Here is a 19,433-nt window from a genome sequence, read left to right as displayed (position 1 = left end):
AGCTAAACAACGTTTGCACTAAGTTCCCCTTTCCTTTGACTCTGTGTGTCACGTTGAGTCGCGACTGCAAGAACGAACTCAGATTAATCCTCCCGACTGATCGATGCACGGCTCTGCGCAGTTTACCTTCAGCGTTGCGGGTCCGGATCGTAGCATGATGTGTCAACAGTGCAGAGCCCACGCGCGGGCGCACCAGGACCAGCCCTTGCGGCGATACGGAGCTGTGACAGCGCCTCGGCGCCAGCAGATTCATCTGCTCGTGAGGCGACCCCGCGAAGATAGGACTCGCGACTCACGAGTCGCGCGTCATGCAGTCGAACGCTTGCCATTGGCGATGATAACCCTGCTGCTGCGTCTGCATCTCCCCATTGCCCATGCAATGCATGCTTCAGGCACCGCGCCGCCGTGCAAAGCGTGCAAGACTCTCTCCATGGACTTGCCCGAACCATGGACTTCTCCAAAGACGATGGGAGGCCGGCGCACCTGCCAAAGATCGGCCATCATTTGGAATGCGCAATCGTAGGGATATTCCGCTCTCCGACGAGCAATGGGTCACACCGAAGGCAGCAGAGCATGCTTCGAGACAGGTCTATGCTGGCAGCGAGGCTTCAACAATAATGGCGACGGTGCACAGTGGGACGCCACTTCGGACTCGAAAGAGATCGATAAGTATTGCTTGCATTAAAACTTTATTAAAGCAGTATTTGGCACCGTCCTGCATAGGCAGGTACGAGTGCCAGGCCTGCAGGACGCACCACCAGCTTACCTCGTCCGGTCTCGTGTTGCAGTCGACTGTATGGCAGTCCCTGCCGTGCCCCGTCGATTAAAATAGGGCGGCCAGCGAAATCCGTACCTCTGTTAAGGGCGACCAAGGTACTGTAATACTGAGCAATACATGTATTATTTGTTGGTGGGATACATGCATGTACCAGAGCATGCTTGTATATATATGGGCTTGCATACAAGTATACCCCGGGCTACAGACTGCGGATGGCACACACACATTGGAATCCAGTGTGTTCGACAAGCGCTGGTAATTTCTCTCACTAATTTCAAATTATTTCCCGTTAATATAGCATAATATACTACATTATTCTACGTTCAGTCGAGCAAATACACAGTTGAAAGGAGGCTGAAACAAGGTGCGTGAGGATATCCTACTACACGTACTCATTGCGACATAGCTCCTGTAGCTCTTTGCAATGAAAGCTGCGCCATTCGTACACGTCCAACACGACCAAACCTGACCCACATGTACTGACTGACCTCGACAAAGAAATCTATGTCCAGGTTGCGATCATCTGTATGGATTAAAAATAGACCCGGCCATGGATGAGTGTATTTCAACGCTCGCTTTACACTTGGTTTCGGTATGCCGCGACGGGTTATCAGAGCCTTCTACGGACAGCCGTCGTTACAGGCCATTCCGCATTTTGCCGGCTAGCGCACACCCGTGTTCTTCGCTCTCTCGCCTTCTGCCGCTTCCCACCCCAGCGCCGCCCTCCCCTTGAATGGTTGACCCCCCAGACTTATATGGCCGAGACTCATGCGTGGACCCGAGCGAACTGAGGCGAGCGTCGTCGCTGCAAGACGCGGCCGAGGCCGAGGAGACGCCGCCCTCCTCTTCTTTCTCTTACGCTGCAGCGCACACTCCTAGAGCCGGCGTCAAGAACAAGAGACAACTACTGAACGAAGAGCCGCTGGACGACGATGCAGCCAGTGAGCGATCGCGAGCCTCGCACCGATCGCGATTCCTAAGCGACGCTGAGCGCCTCGTGGCCCTGGACCCGCTCAAGACCCGCGAGTCTTTCGCCCAAGTCGATCACCGAGAGGACCAACGAGCATGGCACGACAAGCCTGTGGGCGTCATCCTCGAGGGCTTCGAGGTGGACGCCCAGCGCGGCCTGGACACCGAGGCCGCGCGCAAGAGACTGGTCCAGCACGGCCCTAACTCGCTCGAGCCCGAGCAGAAGGCCCCCATCTACATCATCTTCCTGCTGCAGTTCACCAATGTGATCATCGGCCTGCTCATGGCCGCAGCCCTGGCCTCCATCGCCCTGCAAGAGTTCGTGGAGGGCGTGGCCATCATCGCCATCGTGACGCTGAACGCCGTCATCGCCACGGTCCAGGAGCACAACGCCAGCAACGCCCTGGAGGCGCTGCAGAAGATGACGTCCCCGCAGTGCGTCGTGCTGCGCGACGGCGGTCGCCAAGTGCAGATCCCGAGCGAGGAGCTCGTCACCGGCGACATCGTCGTGCTCACAACGGGAGACATTGTGCCGGCGGATATCCGCCTCATCCACAGCGCGGACTTTAAGGTGAACGAAATGATCCTGACGGGCGAGTCCGAGGACGTGCTCAAGAAATATGACGCAGACATGAGTCGCAGCGAGAAGCTCACGGCGGACAACATGGTGTTCGCCTCCACGTCCGTCGCCACGGGCAACGCCACCGGTGTGGTTGTAGAGACAGGCATGTCGACCCGTGTCGGATTGATCGCTACCCTCCTCAAGGGTGGCGGCGGCGCCGACGGCTCGAAGCCCAACTGCTGGCGTCGCTTTGTGGACAAGTACTACCCGAAGATGACACCCCTGCAGCAAAGCCTGCACCACCTCGGAGTTGTCATGGGATCGGTCGTCATGGGCATCTGCGTGATCGTGTTCATCGTCGGAATGGTGCGCAACAACCCCGACCCGAAGAATCCCGACAGAGCGATCTGGCTTACGATGGTGATGACCGCAGTGTCGCTGGCGGTCAGTGCTGTCCCGGAGGGACTGCCAATGGTTGTCACGATTTGCTTGTCCACGGGCACAGCCGACATGGTGAAGAAGAACGTCCTTGTTCGCAAGCTTGCTGCAGTTGAATCACTGGGTGCCAGCTCAGTGATCTGCACGGACAAGACTGGTACTTTGACCGAAGGAAAGATGACGGCGGTCAAGATGTGGAACGACTCGGTCTTGTACGACATCACCGGCACGGGGTTCAACCCGACCGGCGACATCCTTCACAACGGTGTGAGCCAGACGAAGGCGTCCATCCCTGTTCGCACAACGCTGCTCTCAGCGGTGTTATGTAGCAACACGAGTCTGCAGCAAGAGGAAAGCGACACGGGCGCGCCGTTGTGGGTGCCGATGGGCAATTCTTCCGAGGCTCCTCTTGTTGTCGCTGCCGCGAAGGCTGGCATCTGGCGTGAGGAAGCCATGAAGATGTACCCGAGGCTGACCGAGGTGCCGTTTTCGTCGACGAGGAAGATGATGATCACGGTCAACGAGCTTCCTGCGGGGGAGCCACGCCTGGACATGCTCAAACTTCCTGCAAAGACGATGTACGTCGCCAATGTAAAGGGAGCCCCCAACTACATCGCCAAGAACTGCACGCAGGTGCTGCGTACGGACGGATCCGTCACGACGATGCACGAACGCGAGCGCGACAACATCTTGGAGGCTGTGGATGCACTGTCGTCCCAAGCGCTTCGTGTCCTTGCTGTTGCAATCCGTCCGCTCGATAGGATTCCATTTGCGGACGATGAAGACGATGTGGAGGCGAAGTTCGAGGCGCTCTGTGCGCCACTTATCTTTGTTGGCCTCGTCGCTTCCATCGACCCTCCGCGCGAGGGTGTCAAGGATGCTATCCACACTTCTCGCCAGGCGTCCATCCGAACGGTGATGATCACGGGCGACTACCTGAAGACGGCTGTAGCTATTGCCCGGGACATTGATCTGCTGCCATCCGGTGGTGACGCTGAAGCACAAGCAGTGGACTGCGGCGTGCTTCGCCCGCGTCAAAACATGTACCTACCGGACGCTGAGCTGGATGAAATCACCAGCCAAGTGTCGGTGTTTGCCCGCGCTAAGCCAGAAGACAAGATCGAAATCGTGAAGTCACTACAGCGTCAAGGACACGTGGCAGCGATGACCGGTGACGGCGTTAACGATGCGCCAGCGCTGAAGGAAGCCGATATTGGCGTGGCGATGGGAATTGCCGGTACCGCTGTCGCCAAGGGTGCCTCAGACATGATCCTGACCGACGACAACTTCTGCAGCATCGTTTCAGCTGTCGAAAAGGGCCGAGAGATCTATGCCAACATTCAGCGATTCGTGTGCTTCCTGCTTTCGACCAACTTCGGTGAGATCACTGTCATCTTCACAGCCATTGCCGTGGGCATGCCAAACCCTCTGGAGCCACTGCAGATTTTGGTGCTCAACCTGTTCGCTGACGGTATGGCTGCAGTGGCGCTCAGTCTGGAGAAGGGCGATGGCACAGTCATGTCGGAGCGTCCCCGTCCTCGGTCGGAGCACATTATCTTTGGTCGCCTCTGGGTGATTGTGCTGTCGAACGCCTTCTTGATTGCTACCGGCGCGCTTGCTGTGTTCTCAGTTGGTCTTTACTGGAACTTTGAAAACATCTTGCTCGACGATATCACTGCCGGAATTGATACGAACAGCGGCGTGGAGGCCTACAAGAATGCAGTTTGCTCTCGTTGGATGGGTATGGGCAATGGATGGCAGACATACAGCAACTGCGGAGCCCGCTCTCTCAATGGCACGTACCTGTTCGATGAGAGCATTCGCTCGCTGGACTACTATGAGAGCGATGACCTGCTCTGCTATGGCGGTGACTACGAGTGTGTGTCTGAGGGTACTTCACGCTCGCAGACTATGGCGTTCATCTACATCACGACCATGGAGATGCTTCGCGCTTATACCGCTCGCAGCTTCACGAAGTCGGTGTTCAAGGACATGTTCAGCAACAAGTGGATGCAGATGGCGGCTGTAGGCTCGTTGACCTTGACGCTGTCCGTCACGAACATTCCTGTCGTCAGCGACGATCTCTTCGGCTTCTCGCACGTTGAGTGGTACGAGTGGATGTTCTCGATGGTGTTCGCGTTGATCATGGTCGCCTTTGGCGAGACGGTCAAGTGTCTGTACCGTCGTCGCGACCGCACTAAGCTTCGCAATGCCGCTGAGGAGAGCTACGCGGGCATGGTGGAGGAGATTCGCACTTTGCGCCACCACATCGAGAACCTGGAAGGCAAGTGGGAATCGGAGATGCAGCAGCTCCGCATTCGCGTGGCCGACGAACATTCTGCTCCGCATTCGGCGGATGGCAATTCGACTCTAACGTCGTCGTCATCGTCTTCGAGTGAGGGAAGCGCAACGTCGCTCTAGTGGCATCGAACGTCGCGTTCACTGTCGCCGTCGGTTGCGGCGAGAGGCAAATGCATATGTGCGTGTGAGAAAATGCAGGTAGAAATCAGTTGTGAGTGCAGTCGCTGAGGTAGGCGAAACTAACGCTAATGAAATTCCTGTTTCATGAAAACATGGTGCCGATCCACGGTTATATTGTTTTGACGTCGTGCTACACGAGGAGAAAAGAAAAACGGACTGCTTGCTGGCCATCAAGCTGCTTACTGCAGCAGTCCTAGAGCGCGCCAGACTCAGTCACATGACGATGGTGCCAGGCTCGGGGATGCTTGCGGAGATGGCTTTATGCGGCAGAATAAGACCGCCGTTGATAAACTTCTCGTCCTTCACCTGGACGTCCTCGCCGACGACGGTAGTTCCTTCGATTCGGCACTGCAAACCAGATCACCCAAACAACACGTACCCATAAGTCTCTTACACAAACAAGGAGCAAGCATTGCTGGACAAGCACGCACCCATCGACCGATTGTTGAGCCCCATCCGATAATACTCGACTGGATCCACGAGTTCGCGCGCACCGTCACGCCACGAAGAAGCGTTGTTCGGCTAAGTCGAACGCCTAGATAAAAACACAAAATAAATACAAGACTCGGCGAAAATGAAACCGTTGACCCCGAAGCTGCGTACCGTCTTCAATAACGCAGCCAGGGCCTACAACAACGTTCGGGCCAATCAGACACCCCTCGCCAATCACCGCCGTCGAGTCCACCATGACGTTGCCAATGAACTTGGACCCCGTCGACAGCGTGTCGGCATTGGAGCGCTCCAAGTAGTCGAGATGCAGACACATGCCCGACAAAAAGTCCTTGGGCTGGCCAATGTCCATCCAGTAGCCCGGCAGCACCATCGAGTAGAGGTTCCCCTCTGCCGCCATCTGCGGGAAAATCTCCTTCTCGATGGACGTGGGGCGCAGTTGAATGCGGTCCAGCACTTCCCGGTTGAAAATGTAGATGCCGGCGTTGATCTTGTTGCCCACGTACTCCCGAGGCTTCTCCACGAAGCGCTGGATCTGTCCATCGGTGTTAGAGAGCACCACTCCGTACTTGGACGGCTCGTCCACGCGGGTCACGAGGATGGTGCCCTCTGCCCCGTGGGCCTTGTGGAAGTCCAGGAAGTCCTGCAGCCTGTACTCGCAGATGACGTCGCTGTTGAACACGAAGAACGGGTCTCCGTCATCTAGCAACTCTCGGGCCAGCGCCAATGGACCTGCAGTGCCCAGCGGCTCCGTCTCATGAGAACACGAGATCTTGATCTGGTACTGGTAAAATAAAAAAAAGTAGTCAGATCTACGCAAGTCACCCATAGAGAGTATATATTTTACCTTCTTCTCGATGGATTCCAGTGCCGCTAGCATCACTTGAGGCTGGTAATTAACTGCAAGGATCACTTCCGTCACCCCCACCTGTATTTTTGTGTTCACCCAAATAAGATTTTGGGTTAGATCTTACTATTAAACGCAAATAAGAACTGCAAATGTGACGCCGCACCGCCACGAGCGCCTCGATCTGGTGCAGCACGATGGACTTGTTGCAGAACTCCACCAGCGGCTTGGGGCACGACAGCGTAAGCGGCCGCAGCCGCGTGCCGAAGCCTCCCACGAGGATCAGCGCCTTCATTTTCTGCTTATTTGCTCGTTGTACAATTTGACTATGGTTCAGTATGGGGAGCTCGACGATTCGAGTTCGGCTAAGTACGAACCTATTTGTACCCGGCTACTGGTACAGTTGAACCACTTCAACCTGGCTTTGGGAGTATTTGTCCTGATGAAGCGCCCAAGTTAGTTCGGAGGCACGTAGCACCTCGGCTTGGCGACCTGAGTCTGCCACTGAAAATAGGTCAATAGGTCTTCAACCTTGACACGCAAGAGCGGATATGGAGGATGCTTCCCTCTGAGCTGGGTCTCAGCGACTCGCAATTGCCAGTTGCCAATTGCCGCTGTAGGTGACGCTGGATCGATTGGTGATGCAGAGCAGAACGAAGGTCATCAGTCTCTCCGTCGCACTGTTGGCGCTGGTTCAAGGCTGCATCCACGACACACTGGAGCACAAGGTGGTCGACGGGCAGCAGCACTATGGCGACCTTCACCCGTTCGACGCTCGCAATCGGAGGCTGTCGGACAATGAATCGACCAACTTCCAGACGTACGAGTCGACGGCGGCCAGCGACGCGTACAAACCGATTCGAATCACGCCCTACTACGACGAAGCCACGCTCAATATCCTCTCGGTCGAGCAGCGAGCCGTGATTTCCAAGATCATCCCCGACGCGATCAACCGGTTCAAGAATGCGCTCGAAGTCGTGCCGGTGCAGGGCAAACTCGCGGCGCAGCACACGTGCCAGAACCAGTGGCTGACGACGCCTCCGATCTGCAAAACCTTCGTCCAGAACGAAATGTGTCTTGAGATGCCCATTCCGACCAACCACTTCGGAGCGACGCGTTCCTGCAGCTCGTGCCCCAAAGACGGTTGTGCGGGTGGAAGTTGCAATTACACGGACGCGCAGGGCGTTGAGGACACGGATTTCGTGCTCTACGTTCGCTCTGCGACGACCACCTACTGCGGCACTCGAACGCTGGCCTACGCCTCGTCCTGTCAGAAGGATCAGTACGACCGCCCGACCTTCGGGATGGCGAACTTCTGCCCCTCGCAGATCAGCACAGCAGAAGCAGACTACGAGTCGCAAGTTGCGACTGCCATGCATGAAATCACCCACGCTCTCGGGTTCTCGGCGCAATTCTTCCCGTACATGCGCTACCCAGACGGGACCCCGCGCACCCCGCGTGATGCCAGTGGCAAGCCACCTATTTACAAGTCGGGGACTTGTCCGAACGGTTCACCCATCGAGTACTACGTCGAGCCCAGTTTGAACACTGTGCAACACTTTAACGAGCGAGGGCACGACGTTGCCAAAATGGTGACGCCTAACGTTGCAGCGTTCGTCAAGGCTCACTTCGGCTGCGATTCGCTTGCAGGAGCTGAAATCGAGCAGCAGGACGACGCGGGCTGTCTGGGCTCGCACTGGGAAGAGCGCATCTTCGAGCCCGAGTACATGACGCCTGTGGACAGCTTTCGGAACGTGTTTAGTGCGCTGACGCTGGCCTTCTTCGAAGACTCGGGATGGTATCGCGCGAACACGTCCGCAGCTGAACGACTTCATTTCGGAGAGAACCGCGGGTGCGCTTTTGCCACTGAGAAGTGTATCAATCCAACTACAGCGCAGCCTGTCGCCGCAGACCACTACTGCACGAGTAATACCGCCGAGAGCTGCTCGGTGGACGCGACGTCGCGCTCGGTATGTTCGATAGCTACGGGTCGATCCATTCCAACTGATTACCAGTACTTCCCGGGTGCTCCGACCAAAGGAGGCGACGACTTTGCTGACTTCTGCCCGATCAACGTCGGATACTCATACGGAGACTGCAGCAACCCCAGCAATCTCATCTACCCGTCCCAAACGGCCATCAATATCCTCGGCGAATCCTATTGCACCAACTGTAAGTGCACTGCCTCGACATTGCGCAGTTCTGACTCAAAGGGGTGGACGGTGAGCTCGCGTCGTCAAACTGGCTGCTACGCCATGCGGTGCTTTGGCAACGGCAGCCAAAATGCCAGCAAAAGTATCATCGAGTTCACGATTCCACGCAGCAACTCGAATGATGTGGTTCAAGTGAACTGCACGACGAAAGGTGACAAGATCGCGATCCCGGGGTTTTCAGGACTCCTCACGTGCCCGGACCCCAATGTCATTTGCGACTCGAATGAGATCTACAGCTTTATCGACGACTCTGGCACTGGCACTGGCACTGGATCTGGCACTGCTAACCTGCGCTCCACCAGCGCAGCGAACACTCAATACTCGAAGACGTATTGGGGTGTGAATCTACTGCTGGCCTTGTTGGCTGGTACATTCCTATAGACACACATTTGTATTTAACTTTTTGAAAAGAACAACTATTTTGACACTCTTGTATAGTTGCCGCCTTCCTTTTAGCGCAGCACTGCGAGGCTCGAATACCAGGCTTATCTGCATCCTCGTCGGCGATGATGCGGATGTTGTGAAGGACAAAACAAATATCGTAGATTGCATGTACGTAGTACAAGTCGAGAAAAATCAGAAGTGCGGTTGCTGCCGGTCAATTGTTGTACTTCGAAGTGATCTCAGTTAGCTTCATATGTTCGCACGGCAGGCCCGATTTTCCACTCCCTATCTCCAAAACTCTTCAAGTCGCCTGCTAAATAGCCACGTGTTCACGAGACTCTGTTGAAAAATGAGGATGTACTGCTCGAACTCGACTGCACCGACAGTGGGCAGTTGGGGGTCTGGTGGTTGAGACCCTCGTAGCTGCTGAAGCGTGAAGGCCACAGTGAACCGCGAAGGAGGTTCTGGAAACCTTTCATGAAGGTTACGTCCTCCGAGACGGTAAGCCGACTCAAAGGAGCTAGTGAGTGCAGCCGTGCATTGCCTTGGACTCGAAAGCGTCACCATTCCGCTGACAAGACTGGGACTTCGCTGAAACGCGTCCTGTACCTCACTCTCTCGCTCGCGTAAATAGGCCAATCGATCTTTCACTTGCTCCTCTTCAGCTTCGCTTGTATCTTGGGCTAAAAGCTATGGGGCACAGCAAATTGTGAGTTCTTTCCTCGCTATCTTCAGCTCGGAATTATGTAAAGTCCCTTACCTCTCGAAGCCATGTGGGCAGCACCGTTGAAAGTTGCCACGTACCAACCTGACAGCAATACACTTGCAGCTCACCAGATCGAGGGGACTCTGTTTTACCTCTGCCGGAACCGGGATCTGATTGAATTCGATCGTGAGATACAAAGTTGCAAGTCCCGCTGAAAGCAGGCAGCTCAGTAGGATCGGCATCCGCGGGACTACTTTCATTGACTGCAAGCAGCAGATGAATAAATTGGTTAGTCAACTCCGTGGAGACCAACCCAGCACTTTTCTTGATTCCCCCAGAACCGGAATTTCCAGCAGACGCAGGCAAGGGTGGCAGTACTTCTTCACCAGCAAGTGGGGTCTTCTGGATGAAGCAGTGCTGATACGTATATCGCTCGAGTAAGGTTCCCTGGGTGAAGAAGGTGCTGGGACGATTGCCAGAGTTTGGTGCTCGCGACGGACCCACCACGCACTGGAATAAAGCTTGGGAGTTTGCCGAGGGCAAATTGGGGAACGCCGTACTGGTGAGATTCCTCTCGTTGGTGTAAACTTCGCGAATCACTGAATCAAAACTTCGGTAGCGATTTCCACTGAGAAGAATGACTTGCTTTTTCGCTTGGGGTGTTGTCTCAGCCGCGGGGCCCATTCGTTGCCAATTAAAGAGGAGCTCAAGCAGGCGTGCCACATCTTGACGGTAAAACCCAAATTTGCGCCGATAAGCGGCGTCCATACTAGCCTTTTCCCTGATGCTTTCGAGAGATTCGTCAATGAGTGCGTCAGTCGAGACTAGAAGTAGCCTCGTCAGCGTTGGCGTTGCAAGCAACATTTGAAGCGCTTCCCACGTAGATTCATGAATACAGGACCCTCCAAGTGCCTGGATCGGCATCACAAACAATCCGAACGATCCAAAGCAGTGATGCAGAGGCTTACGCCATCGAACTTCGTCACCGCGCAGGCGCTTCGAAGGAGGGAGAAGCAAGTTTTGGTACCGCACGTGAAATTTCGTTAGCAGTTCCCGAACACTCACGTTCTGCTGATCTTCGCCGTCCTGATTGTTTGCCGGAAGCTGGTCGTTCTCGTTCGTCAGGATGAGATGTGCGCCGTGTGCGAGACTCTCGCGGATTCCAGGTGCATTCCACGTCGTTCGGTACATTTCACGAAACTTGCTCAGAATGACGGCACCAGCCGTGTAGTTACTCTCCTGTGAGTCGAGGCTTTGATTTGGCGAAGACATGTTGTTACCAGCAAACACTAGCGCTTCGTGAACATGAACGTTGGATCCCGGGAAAAATTGCCCGCCGAGATGCACCGTCAGGTTCAGACCCACGAAAGGCACCTCCCTCGTGTGTTCGGCAATTGCGTGCCACAAGTTGGGCTCCCTGCTTTCTTCGTCTAGCATACCGGGGATGTTCAGCGCCTTATTCTCATGGCAAAATGCAACGACATCAAACTGCTGCGGAGACTTAGCCACCGTCGTAAAGCTAGCTTGGAATTGCTCTGGGCACTGGACGTTTTCAAAGGAGACTCGATAGAAGTGTCCAGGACGCAAGTGCGTGATGAAAAACGAATTGGCTTGCTCAGCAAAAAACCGTTGGAAAACACGACGGCTTTCCTGGGTTAGTGGGTTCTCCACCAAGCATACAACACTGGCATTTTGGTCGACCTCTAATAGGACCACGGCGCACGACTCGTCAACCCATCCGACAACCGGTCCAAGCAGCACCTTTGATAGCTTTCTTGTCAGCATATCTTTGCCAGCTCGCTTCGCCTCGATCACGTTGCTCTGAGCGCTCTCCAGCTTCAACTCCAGGAAACATTTGGTGGTGGCAACATCTTCGAGATGTTCAAACTCAAATCGCTCGTGAAGAAATCCCCTCCTCCTTGGAACCGCGGAGCGGTGCGGTGCTGCTGAAATTGCCCCGATCGTGATTTGCTCCGCCTCCGTTCGCAGTTTGGTATCCTTCACTCGCATCTTTGCGAAGCACCGCACTGGGTTAGCCCCAGCAAGCACAAGAAATTCGCGCTTAGACTGTTGTAGCTTCCATTCGAAAAGCTGGGACAGTAGGCGAGCCTGTGCTTCGGCATTTGCGTTCCACGACGTCTCGATTTCTTCAGAGCCGGTAGACACGGAGCTTTTCCCTTCTCGTACAACGTCATCAACAAGCGGAACTTCCGTGCAAATGACGAGTAGCTGGATGCTGGTACGTTGAAGTGTCTCCGCAATGAACCCCCACTGCACGTTGCTTAACAGCTCGTTTTCACGAGCTTGTGATCCACCGGGTTCCATTCTGCTGCCGCGCAAGTCCAACATGAGAATCCCAATACTTCCTACTTCAAATAGGAACTCTTCGCCGCGTTGTGGGGCTAAAAGCTGGTTGTAGCTCACCAACTGCTTCTCTAGCTTCGCCTTGCCAGCCTCCAACGCCCGTAGATTTTTCTCCACACGCCTTGCTCCTTCAATTTCGTGCCGCTTCTTCTGAAGCTCCAAGTCCTCCATCGTTTTAGGGATTTGATTCGACAGGGAGAAGATTTGAGCTGTCGACGCCAACGCTTTCTCTGCGATTGCCAGTAGTTCAACCTGCCAGGGTTTTAAAGAAGTCAGCCCCACGCATGTTCAGTACTCAGCGCAATAGCACTGAAACCCACCTCACGCTCGGCGAGTTGTTTGAAATCATTATCCCATAGTTGGCGTTGATATTCGAGGTACAGACGTCGAGCACACCGTGTAACAGTACGAATGACTTGCATCTACAGCAAAAAATTGTGGTGAGGCAACGGAAAGTGTGAGAATATGATATGCGAATGCTGTAAACGCAGAGTTTTCCTACACGTAGTGTGGGCTGCTCATGGTCGATGTAAAACTCATCACGAGTAGTGAACCGCGGGTAAATGTCAGCATCGCTCCACATCATGAGGTTGCTGGCGTTTGCGAGGACAAACTGCAGATTTGGCGACAGTGTCCACTGCGACCGATACGCAGATCGCAGCACGTCCATCGCCTTCGCTTCCATCACCGACCAGGTCGCTTGCGACGTCACATCGCTCGCCAATCCTTCTCCATATAAAAGCAGGAGCTGCACTGCCTTGTCGAACATGGGTTTCATAGCCACCTGACCCCCAAGATGCAGCACAATCTGCGTCCTGTCCTGCTCCACTCGCTCGCGAACTTCCTCCCACAGATTCGCCTCCCCACTCTCAATATCATACACGTTGTCCCCACTAACAGCCACCATGTTCAACCTGCTGCCATGCTCCAAACTCTGCATCTGAAAATTTCCTCGTTTCGCCTTGACGTCCTCTTCGCGAATTCCACCAAATGTCACGGTATACCGTTTCCCCGGCACCAAGCGCTCCAACACGAACACAGCAGGTCGATCGGCTTCACACTGCACAGACAGTTGGTGCTGCGGCGCCTCCACCATGGAATTCGTAGCAGCATCCAGCGTCGACACATGAGCCGTCACCACTGCCCGTCGATTCACTTCCAGCAACACCCGAGCGCGTTGAAATTCTACTTTCCCCACAACGGGCCCCAGCAGCACCTTCACATCTGATAACCCATTGCATAACAAGCACAACCAAGGTCAACGCTCCTCGACACCATCAAAACTGAAGCGCAACCGCGAAAAGCTAGAATTCGAGACTGGACTACCATTTCGAGTGTGGATTATCACGTTATCCACTGAAATTTGACCCGGACGGAGAACAGGAGGAGGCCGACAGTGAGCGCTGAGCGCTTGCAAGGACCGATGCATGTCTGCCAGCTCCTCCTTGAGCCTCGAAGGCTCGGTCTCCCCACTCGGAACATTCCCCATGGCATATGATACACTGCGCGGCTCTCTACTTGAAGCGGGCCCTATTGTGAATATTGCGTTGTGTCTGACACACAGTTACATTTTGAGCAAAACGCGGATGCTGCTGGACAAGAGGAAGGAGGTGCTGCGGCTGTACCGCGAGATTCTGCGCACCACGCGCATGTTCCCGCACCTCAACGAGCAGGGGCAGCCCTGGTCGACCGTGTTGCACAAGAACGCGCGTATGGAGATCGAGCAGAACCGCTACGAGACGGTAAAAAAGTGAGAGCGTCAAATGTTACAATAGATCCCTAATGTCATATTCGTATACTAGGACGGCGAGACCATCTCCAAGCGCATTCTCTTTGGCTGGAAGTGTCTGCAGGAAGTCCAGGAGAAGGTAAACGGGCTATAACGTTGGCGATTAATGCCATTTAGTGAAATTATTGACAGGTCTCATATTTTATTTTTCAGATGATGGAGAAGCAGCAAGAGTTATCGAGCCCGGATAGTGACAAGAAACAGTGAGCAGGCGCAAGATCAGCAAGGTGTTTACGAGTAGAGCCAGCGGCCAACAATGTCAGAAGATGCTGCTGTGTTGCTGTTTCATCGCAGCCACCCGGTCGCCAGATGAACTTGAAGCTGTTAAACTTTGCAGGATGAAGGAGTCGATCCACTGCAGATTGAACTGCTGGGACGCCTTTCTTGAGCTGTTCTCATATGAAGTTGTTTTGGCTGCGTATTAGTGTAAGAAGATGGACACAGAGAGCAGGGTGAACGCTTCTATTGGAGACAGGGAATCACAATAGAGGCATAAAGTGCTGGTTACTTCGGAACTCGAGGTACAGTGTGAACAGCACGTGCAGCGATTCGTAGACGTTCTTGTGTACGGGAATATCCAGCAGTGCGCAGATGACCCGCACGTACTGCTCGAGGCCCATGTCCAGCTCTGCACTGGGTAAAATCGTCTTGCTCAGTAGCTCCTCGAACTCTTCAGGCCACACCTGCATGAGACTCTCGATGTCGGGCATCGTCTTGGTGTAGTGGACTTGCGGCGGGGGCTTGGTACGGTGCAAGCCGGCGATGGACTTAATCCAGCGGTCAATTTCTCGTGGGGACTTCTCTGCGTTCTCGATGCTGCGTACAACGATGTCGCCGTGCTTCTTTTTGGACGTGGACCGCAGCTGTAAGTCGAGTACTGTCGCGTCCGACTGGTTCAGACTCGGCTCATCGAGCATTTTGAGTCCCAGCTGATCGGCCTGATCATCTGGTCGTGGCACCTTGAGGAAAGCGTCCATGTCCCCAACGGCAGGAATGTACTCGGGGATGAAGCACTTGAGCCGCGTCTCCAGCTCAATCTCTTGGGCTTTGAAGCGTCCGATATACTGGAACAGCTCGCGGATCTCATGGGAGACCTTCAGGTGTGCGTAGTCACTGTCCTTGTAGCCGCCTGCGTTCGCCATCATCGCCGCGTGACTCGAGCTGCCTCCACTGCTGGCAGCGCCGGACCCAGCGCCGCTACCGGCGAGAGGAGCCGCAGCAGAAGCCGCGTGTGACGTTGGCTGGGACTCTTCGCCTTCGTCGTCGTCGTCCTCCTCGTCTTCGTCCCCACTCTCCGATTCGTCAGAAGAGCTGGCAGACTCCTGCGCGGGCTTTCGCGCTGGCTCGACGCGTTTTTCCAGCGCTGCAACTGTAGGTTTTGGCGCTGGGGCCGCTGCGATCTCTGGGATTTTCTTGCTCTCGCTCTGTTGCGGCGGTGGTTGGCGTGACGCCGCTGCCGAGGGTGCAGGCTGACTCTCCTTCGTGTCTTGTCGAGCTTTCGGACTTGGCTGGCCGTTGGTGTCGATACTATCGCCCGAGTCGCTCAGATCCACTTCTTCGTCGAACGGTTTGTTCTTCGTCTCGCTACCCACTGCCCCTGGCGCCGCACTCTTGGCCTCGGTCGAAGGTTTCTCGGATGCAGCCGTCGACGTCTTCTTTGGACTCTCCACCTCCTGGACGCTCTCGGACAGCTCAAGCGCCTCGTCGAACGGCTGGTTCTTGAACGTTTTGCCTCCTCCAGGCTGCTTCTTGGGCGAGTTGGGGCCCTCGGACACGATGCTGCCTTCCGACTCGCTCAAGTCCACGGCTTCGTCGAACGGCTGATTCACCAAAGCGCGTTCCGAGCCCGCGGTCTTGACGCCACCCGCCGAAGCTTTCGCACCGTCGCCGGACGATTTCGCCTTGCGGTCGTCGTCCGACTCGGAGAGGTCTTCTTCGCTCGAGTCGTCGTCCTCGCTGCCGCTGTCCGAGATGTCCTCGTCGCTGTCGTCCTTGCTGGAATCGTCATCTGCGTGCTTGGGCTCTCGCTTGGACATGGTGGCTGCAATCCCTTCGGCTTGGAACAGGCGATGGATCTCGTTTCGTGCTTTTGGAGACGGTCGCGTCCGTTCACGAATTGCAAGCTTTGATACAAGTTGGGGATTTAACGTTATGCAGCTACACTCATGGGTGTGGCAAAGTTGTTTTTACTCGAATTAACCTGGAGGTCTCGAAAGAAGAGCTGCTGGACCTTGGGAATCCGCCAGTATAAACCACTCCGTTGAGCAACTGCAGCGGTGACGCTCTTGTCTACTTTCTCTGCTCGAAGCTACCGAAAGGCAGACTTTGATTCCTGCTACACCTAACGACACCTCGCAGTTTTAGACGTTTTTAGTTGGGACCTCGAGTCCCAACTCTTGAGGAAGTTCTTGGCTGCGAAAGCTGCCAAGTTGTGCACTCCAACTTGGGCGTATGGGAGGACGAAGGTGGGGAAAATAGAGAAGACGTGCGGCATGTCGCCGTGCACATCGACCTCCCAGTTTGTCACTCCGTCGGCATTGGCTTTCGTTGCAAGACGTGCTGCCTGTTGATAGAGATAGTCCAGTCGACCGGTCTGCAAGAACACAGGCGGGAGGCCACGGAGGTCGCAGTGCGCCGAGGAAGCGTCTGCCCACGTGCTCGGGTCGGCGCAACTTGGATGGTAGGTGATACAAACCGTTTGGCACATGACGCGCGAGAGGAAGCAGTTCGGGGCATCAGGTTCGTCACCCGTGAGGTCCACGGCAGGAGCGAGTAACATGGCAGCGAGGGGCTGGTGATCTGGCTTGGAGGCGCGGAGTCGGAGCAATGTGGACATGACGAGGCCTCCACCGGCACTATCACCAGCGAGAATGATCTGCGACGGCGAGAGCCCTTCGTGCCCTAGCAAGTAGTCTTCGTACAGGGCTACGACATCCTTCGGCTGGGTCGGGAAGCAGAACTCGGGTGCTTTACGGTAATTCCCGAGCAAGAGGTCGACTTTGAGGTCCTTACCACTCAGCTTCGTCAATTCTTCCTCGATGGCGGAGGCTAACGACGCACCGAGCGAGGTGTAGAGTCTCGGACTGAGGAGCGCAAACCCTCCACCGTGCACATACAGCACCACCAGACGCTTGTCTCCGCTTTGACGAGACCGTTTGCTTCGTAGCCACACGTGCTCGAGTCCATTGAAGTGCACAGGTTCGAGACTTCGATTGAGCTGGCGACACGAGAACCAGCCCAGCAGGGAGCCCAACGCGTCACTCTGTGCACGGATCCACTTGGCGTGGTGCTCGATCATCATTTGTCCACCGTACGTCTCGGTGCACTCGTGAATCATCGAGTGGAGGAGCTCAAAACGCAGCGACCAGTTCGGGAACTTGGTGGTGCAACCTCGCAGCAAGAACTGCATGAAGCTCTTTGCGACTGCAACCACCACACGCAAGAACAACAGAACCGACTCACACGGGCTAGCGCACATGCCCATGAAGATTGCGTGGATCACCGCCACTGCAGTCGCAGCCCCAGAGGCGACGAACATCATGAACAACAAGCTGTCGCGTTGGCTGTTGTCGATGAACACGCTTTGCAGCATGACTGCCAAGACAGCCAAAGCCGCCTGGCGGTGGGTCTTGGACGCGATCATGGCCAACGCACTCAGAGCTTGGACGCCAAACGAGGAATGGCTGGCATCGTTTAACGAGCGCCTGTCCGACCGTTTGGCTGAGGAATCCAAGCAGCAAGATACCATCTCGATATGAGTTTGTGACGGTGGCGGTGTAGACCCCTTGGGGGTAGACGAAAAGTGTAGAGAGGCACGAAAGAGAACAATCGCAGGAATGGTATGCTACAGGTCTCCTCTGGCTGTATTATAATTTGCGCCGGAATATACAAGACGCTCGTAACTCCCTAAATGAGTGAGCTTCTTCCTGTCGAAGCTACTAGAGTGCGTCCTTGGAATTGTACAGATCTCGTGCTGCCAACAGCCAGACACTCGAAACTGCGAGTGATCCAGAGTTCCGATGCTGGGAATCACTTTGGGAACTTGCCACCCTAGCAGACAGCAGCCGCAGCCCGCCCCTTGTGGAAGATGGTCTTGCTCGGGAACTCTACAGGTACAGCCCGTAGTGTCGGTGCCTTGGGCTTTGGTCGCGTTGGTAGAGGAGCCTTCGTTTCTGACTGGTTCTCGTGCTCCTCGCTGGATGAGGAACACTCAGTTGAGGACGAACACTTGGAAGAAGTGGACGACTCGGATGTAGACAGCGATTCCACCACAGGGGACAAGTTGCTCGACGACGGCACGTGAACCAGTGAGAACAAGGTGGCGCCACTAACGCGGCGTTTCCCCCGTTTGAACAGCACTTGCTTGGGCAGATAGACGCCGCATTCCGGCAGCTCTTCTTCCTGGTAGAGGAATGTCTTGCCTTCTTCCCGCGGAGGAGGCTTGGCCTCGACGGCTTCTTTGAACTTGACAGTCTTCCCGTTCGGATCCTGAGCCTTGTACGACCTCTTTGGCAGGTTCTTGATGCTCACGCACTTGCTCGGTGACTTCTGGACGTTGACGCATTTCTTGTCGGGGCTATCGTGCGCCTTTGCAGGCGATCGAGCCCGCTTGTCTGTAGTGTCGTCGATGGTGGCAGCAGTGGTCGTAGCAGGCTCGATCATCTGTACCGGTTCATTCGAGTGCAGACTGCTGTAGTGGTCATCCTTGTACAGCAACTGCAGTATCCGGTAAGGAGGCGGTGGAGGCGGGCTCTGCTTCTCGGTGTCTCCTTCGTCGTCGTTCGTGACTCGAAGTCTGCGAACGGGGCCTGTGTGTACTACGATGTGAATGTTGAAGAGCCTGGCTGCAGCGTACAGCTCGAGGTGGCCGCCCCACTCGCCGTCTCTGCGCATGCGAGTGCAGTAGTCGCTCAGTTCTTCATCTTCCACGAATGGACGGAAGAGCTGCTGCTCTCGCTCGATGAAGTCAACGAGCCGCCGTCGGATGTCTTGGTGGAAGAGTTCGTTCGTGTAGAGCTGGTCGCTGATGGCACGGAAGAGGCAGTTGCCGTCCTTGGCGATCGAGATGACAGCCCAATCGAGAGCTGCGTAGTGAGCCTCAACCTCTTCGTCGCTTGTCCAGGGTGCGTCTCGCTCTTCCACGTCGGTGCGTGGCGACCCGTACTCCACCCGAGGCACGTATCCACTCCCGGACTCGGCTCTCGGTTTAGTCTCGGCGACCTCTGTATCTACCTCTCGAGCTGCTGCAACGGCGTCAGCAGCCAAGTCACCCCCGTCGGCCGCCCCCTTTGGGCTGGAGCTGAACCAGAAGCGCACGCCCTTGTGTGGCCCGCGTTTGTTGCTACTTTTTGTCGACGACCGAAGACTGAATCGGTAGTTAGACCTGCCACCCGTGGGTGGAGACGTAGGAGCTGTCATGGTCGAAAACCTGTGCTGTAGCTGATTGTTGACA

The 19,433-nt window shown here is 55.3% G+C and overlaps 8 protein-coding genes across 9 annotated transcripts; 3 read left to right on the top strand and 5 right to left on the bottom strand.

Moving 5' to 3' along the window:
* Positions 1–1,511: 1,511 nt before the first annotated feature.
* KRP23_14255 (Calcium-transporting ATPase 1) lies at positions 1,512–5,168 on the top strand (the record flags this gene model as incomplete). The annotated part of the gene is made up of 1 exon (XM_067885059.1): positions 1,512–5,168. The coding sequence occupies one exon, from the start codon at positions 1,512–1,514 to the stop codon at positions 5,166–5,168; it is 3,657 nt and encodes a 1,218-aa protein (XP_067737812.1).
* Positions 5,169–5,441: 273 nt separating this feature from the next.
* Positions 5,442–6,820, bottom strand: KRP23_14254 (Mannose-1-phosphate guanyltransferase beta; the record flags this gene model as incomplete). Its single annotated transcript, XM_067885058.1, has 5 exons — positions 5,442–5,576; positions 5,660–5,763; positions 5,832–6,462; positions 6,526–6,606; positions 6,692–6,820. The coding sequence occupies 5 exons, from the start codon at positions 6,818–6,820 to the stop codon at positions 5,442–5,444; spliced, it is 1,080 nt and encodes a 359-aa protein (XP_067737811.1).
* A 346-nt stretch (positions 6,821–7,166) lies between these two features.
* Positions 7,167–9,119, top strand: KRP23_14253 (Leishmanolysin-like peptidase; the record flags this gene model as incomplete). The annotated part of the gene is made up of 1 exon (XM_067885057.1): positions 7,167–9,119. One exon carries the CDS (start codon positions 7,167–7,169, stop codon positions 9,117–9,119), a length of 1,953 nt encoding a protein of 650 aa, XP_067737810.1.
* Positions 9,120–9,407: 288 nt separating this feature from the next.
* On the bottom strand, positions 9,408–13,681 carry KRP23_14252 (uncharacterized protein; the record flags this gene model as incomplete). The annotated part of the gene is made up of 6 exons (XM_067885056.1): positions 9,408–9,812; positions 9,883–9,930; positions 10,894–12,444; positions 12,513–12,614; positions 12,695–13,416; positions 13,519–13,681. The coding sequence occupies 6 exons, from the start codon at positions 13,679–13,681 to the stop codon at positions 9,408–9,410; spliced, it is 2,991 nt and encodes a 996-aa protein (XP_067737809.1).
* A 97-nt stretch (positions 13,682–13,778) lies between these two features.
* Positions 13,779–14,188, top strand: KRP23_14251 (uncharacterized protein; the record flags this gene model as incomplete). Its single annotated transcript, XM_067885055.1, has 3 exons — positions 13,779–13,934; positions 13,995–14,060; positions 14,135–14,188. 3 exons carry the CDS (start codon positions 13,779–13,781, stop codon positions 14,186–14,188), a joined length of 276 nt encoding a protein of 91 aa, XP_067737808.1.
* A 272-nt stretch (positions 14,189–14,460) lies between these two features.
* Positions 14,461–16,017, bottom strand: KRP23_14250 (the record flags this gene model as incomplete). 2 transcript variants are annotated; one of them, XM_067885053.1, is made up of 2 exons in its annotated part: positions 15,674–15,801; positions 15,864–16,017. In XM_067885053.1, 2 exons carry the CDS (start codon positions 16,015–16,017, stop codon positions 15,674–15,676), a joined length of 282 nt encoding a protein of 93 aa, XP_067737806.1. The 2 variants fall into 2 exon arrangements, with proteins under 2 accessions (XP_067737807.1, XP_067737806.1); XM_067885054.1 differs by having other exon boundaries at positions 14,461–16,017.
* A 305-nt stretch (positions 16,018–16,322) lies between these two features.
* KRP23_14249 (Monoterpene epsilon-lactone hydrolase) lies at positions 16,323–17,624 on the bottom strand (the record flags this gene model as incomplete). Its single annotated transcript, XM_067885052.1, has 1 exon — positions 16,323–17,624. The coding sequence occupies one exon, from the start codon at positions 17,622–17,624 to the stop codon at positions 16,323–16,325; it is 1,302 nt and encodes a 433-aa protein (XP_067737805.1).
* Positions 17,625–18,031: 407 nt separating this feature from the next.
* KRP23_14248 (OVARIAN TUMOR DOMAIN-containing deubiquitinating enzyme 7) lies at positions 18,032–19,399 on the bottom strand (the record flags this gene model as incomplete). The annotated part of the gene is made up of 1 exon (XM_067885051.1): positions 18,032–19,399. One exon carries the CDS (start codon positions 19,397–19,399, stop codon positions 18,032–18,034), a length of 1,368 nt encoding a protein of 455 aa, XP_067737804.1.
* Positions 19,400–19,433: the final 34 nt, after the last annotated feature.

The sequence above is a fragment of the Phytophthora ramorum genome (assembly GCF_020800215.1).
Source record: "Phytophthora ramorum isolate Pr-102 chromosome Unknown Phyram_PR-102_s0020, whole genome shotgun sequence".
Classification (NCBI taxonomy): Eukaryota; Oomycota; class Peronosporomycetes; order Peronosporales; family Peronosporaceae; genus Phytophthora; species Phytophthora ramorum.
The sequence above is the reverse complement of the archived record's forward strand: the minus strand, read 5'-3'. Positions and strand labels throughout refer to the sequence as shown.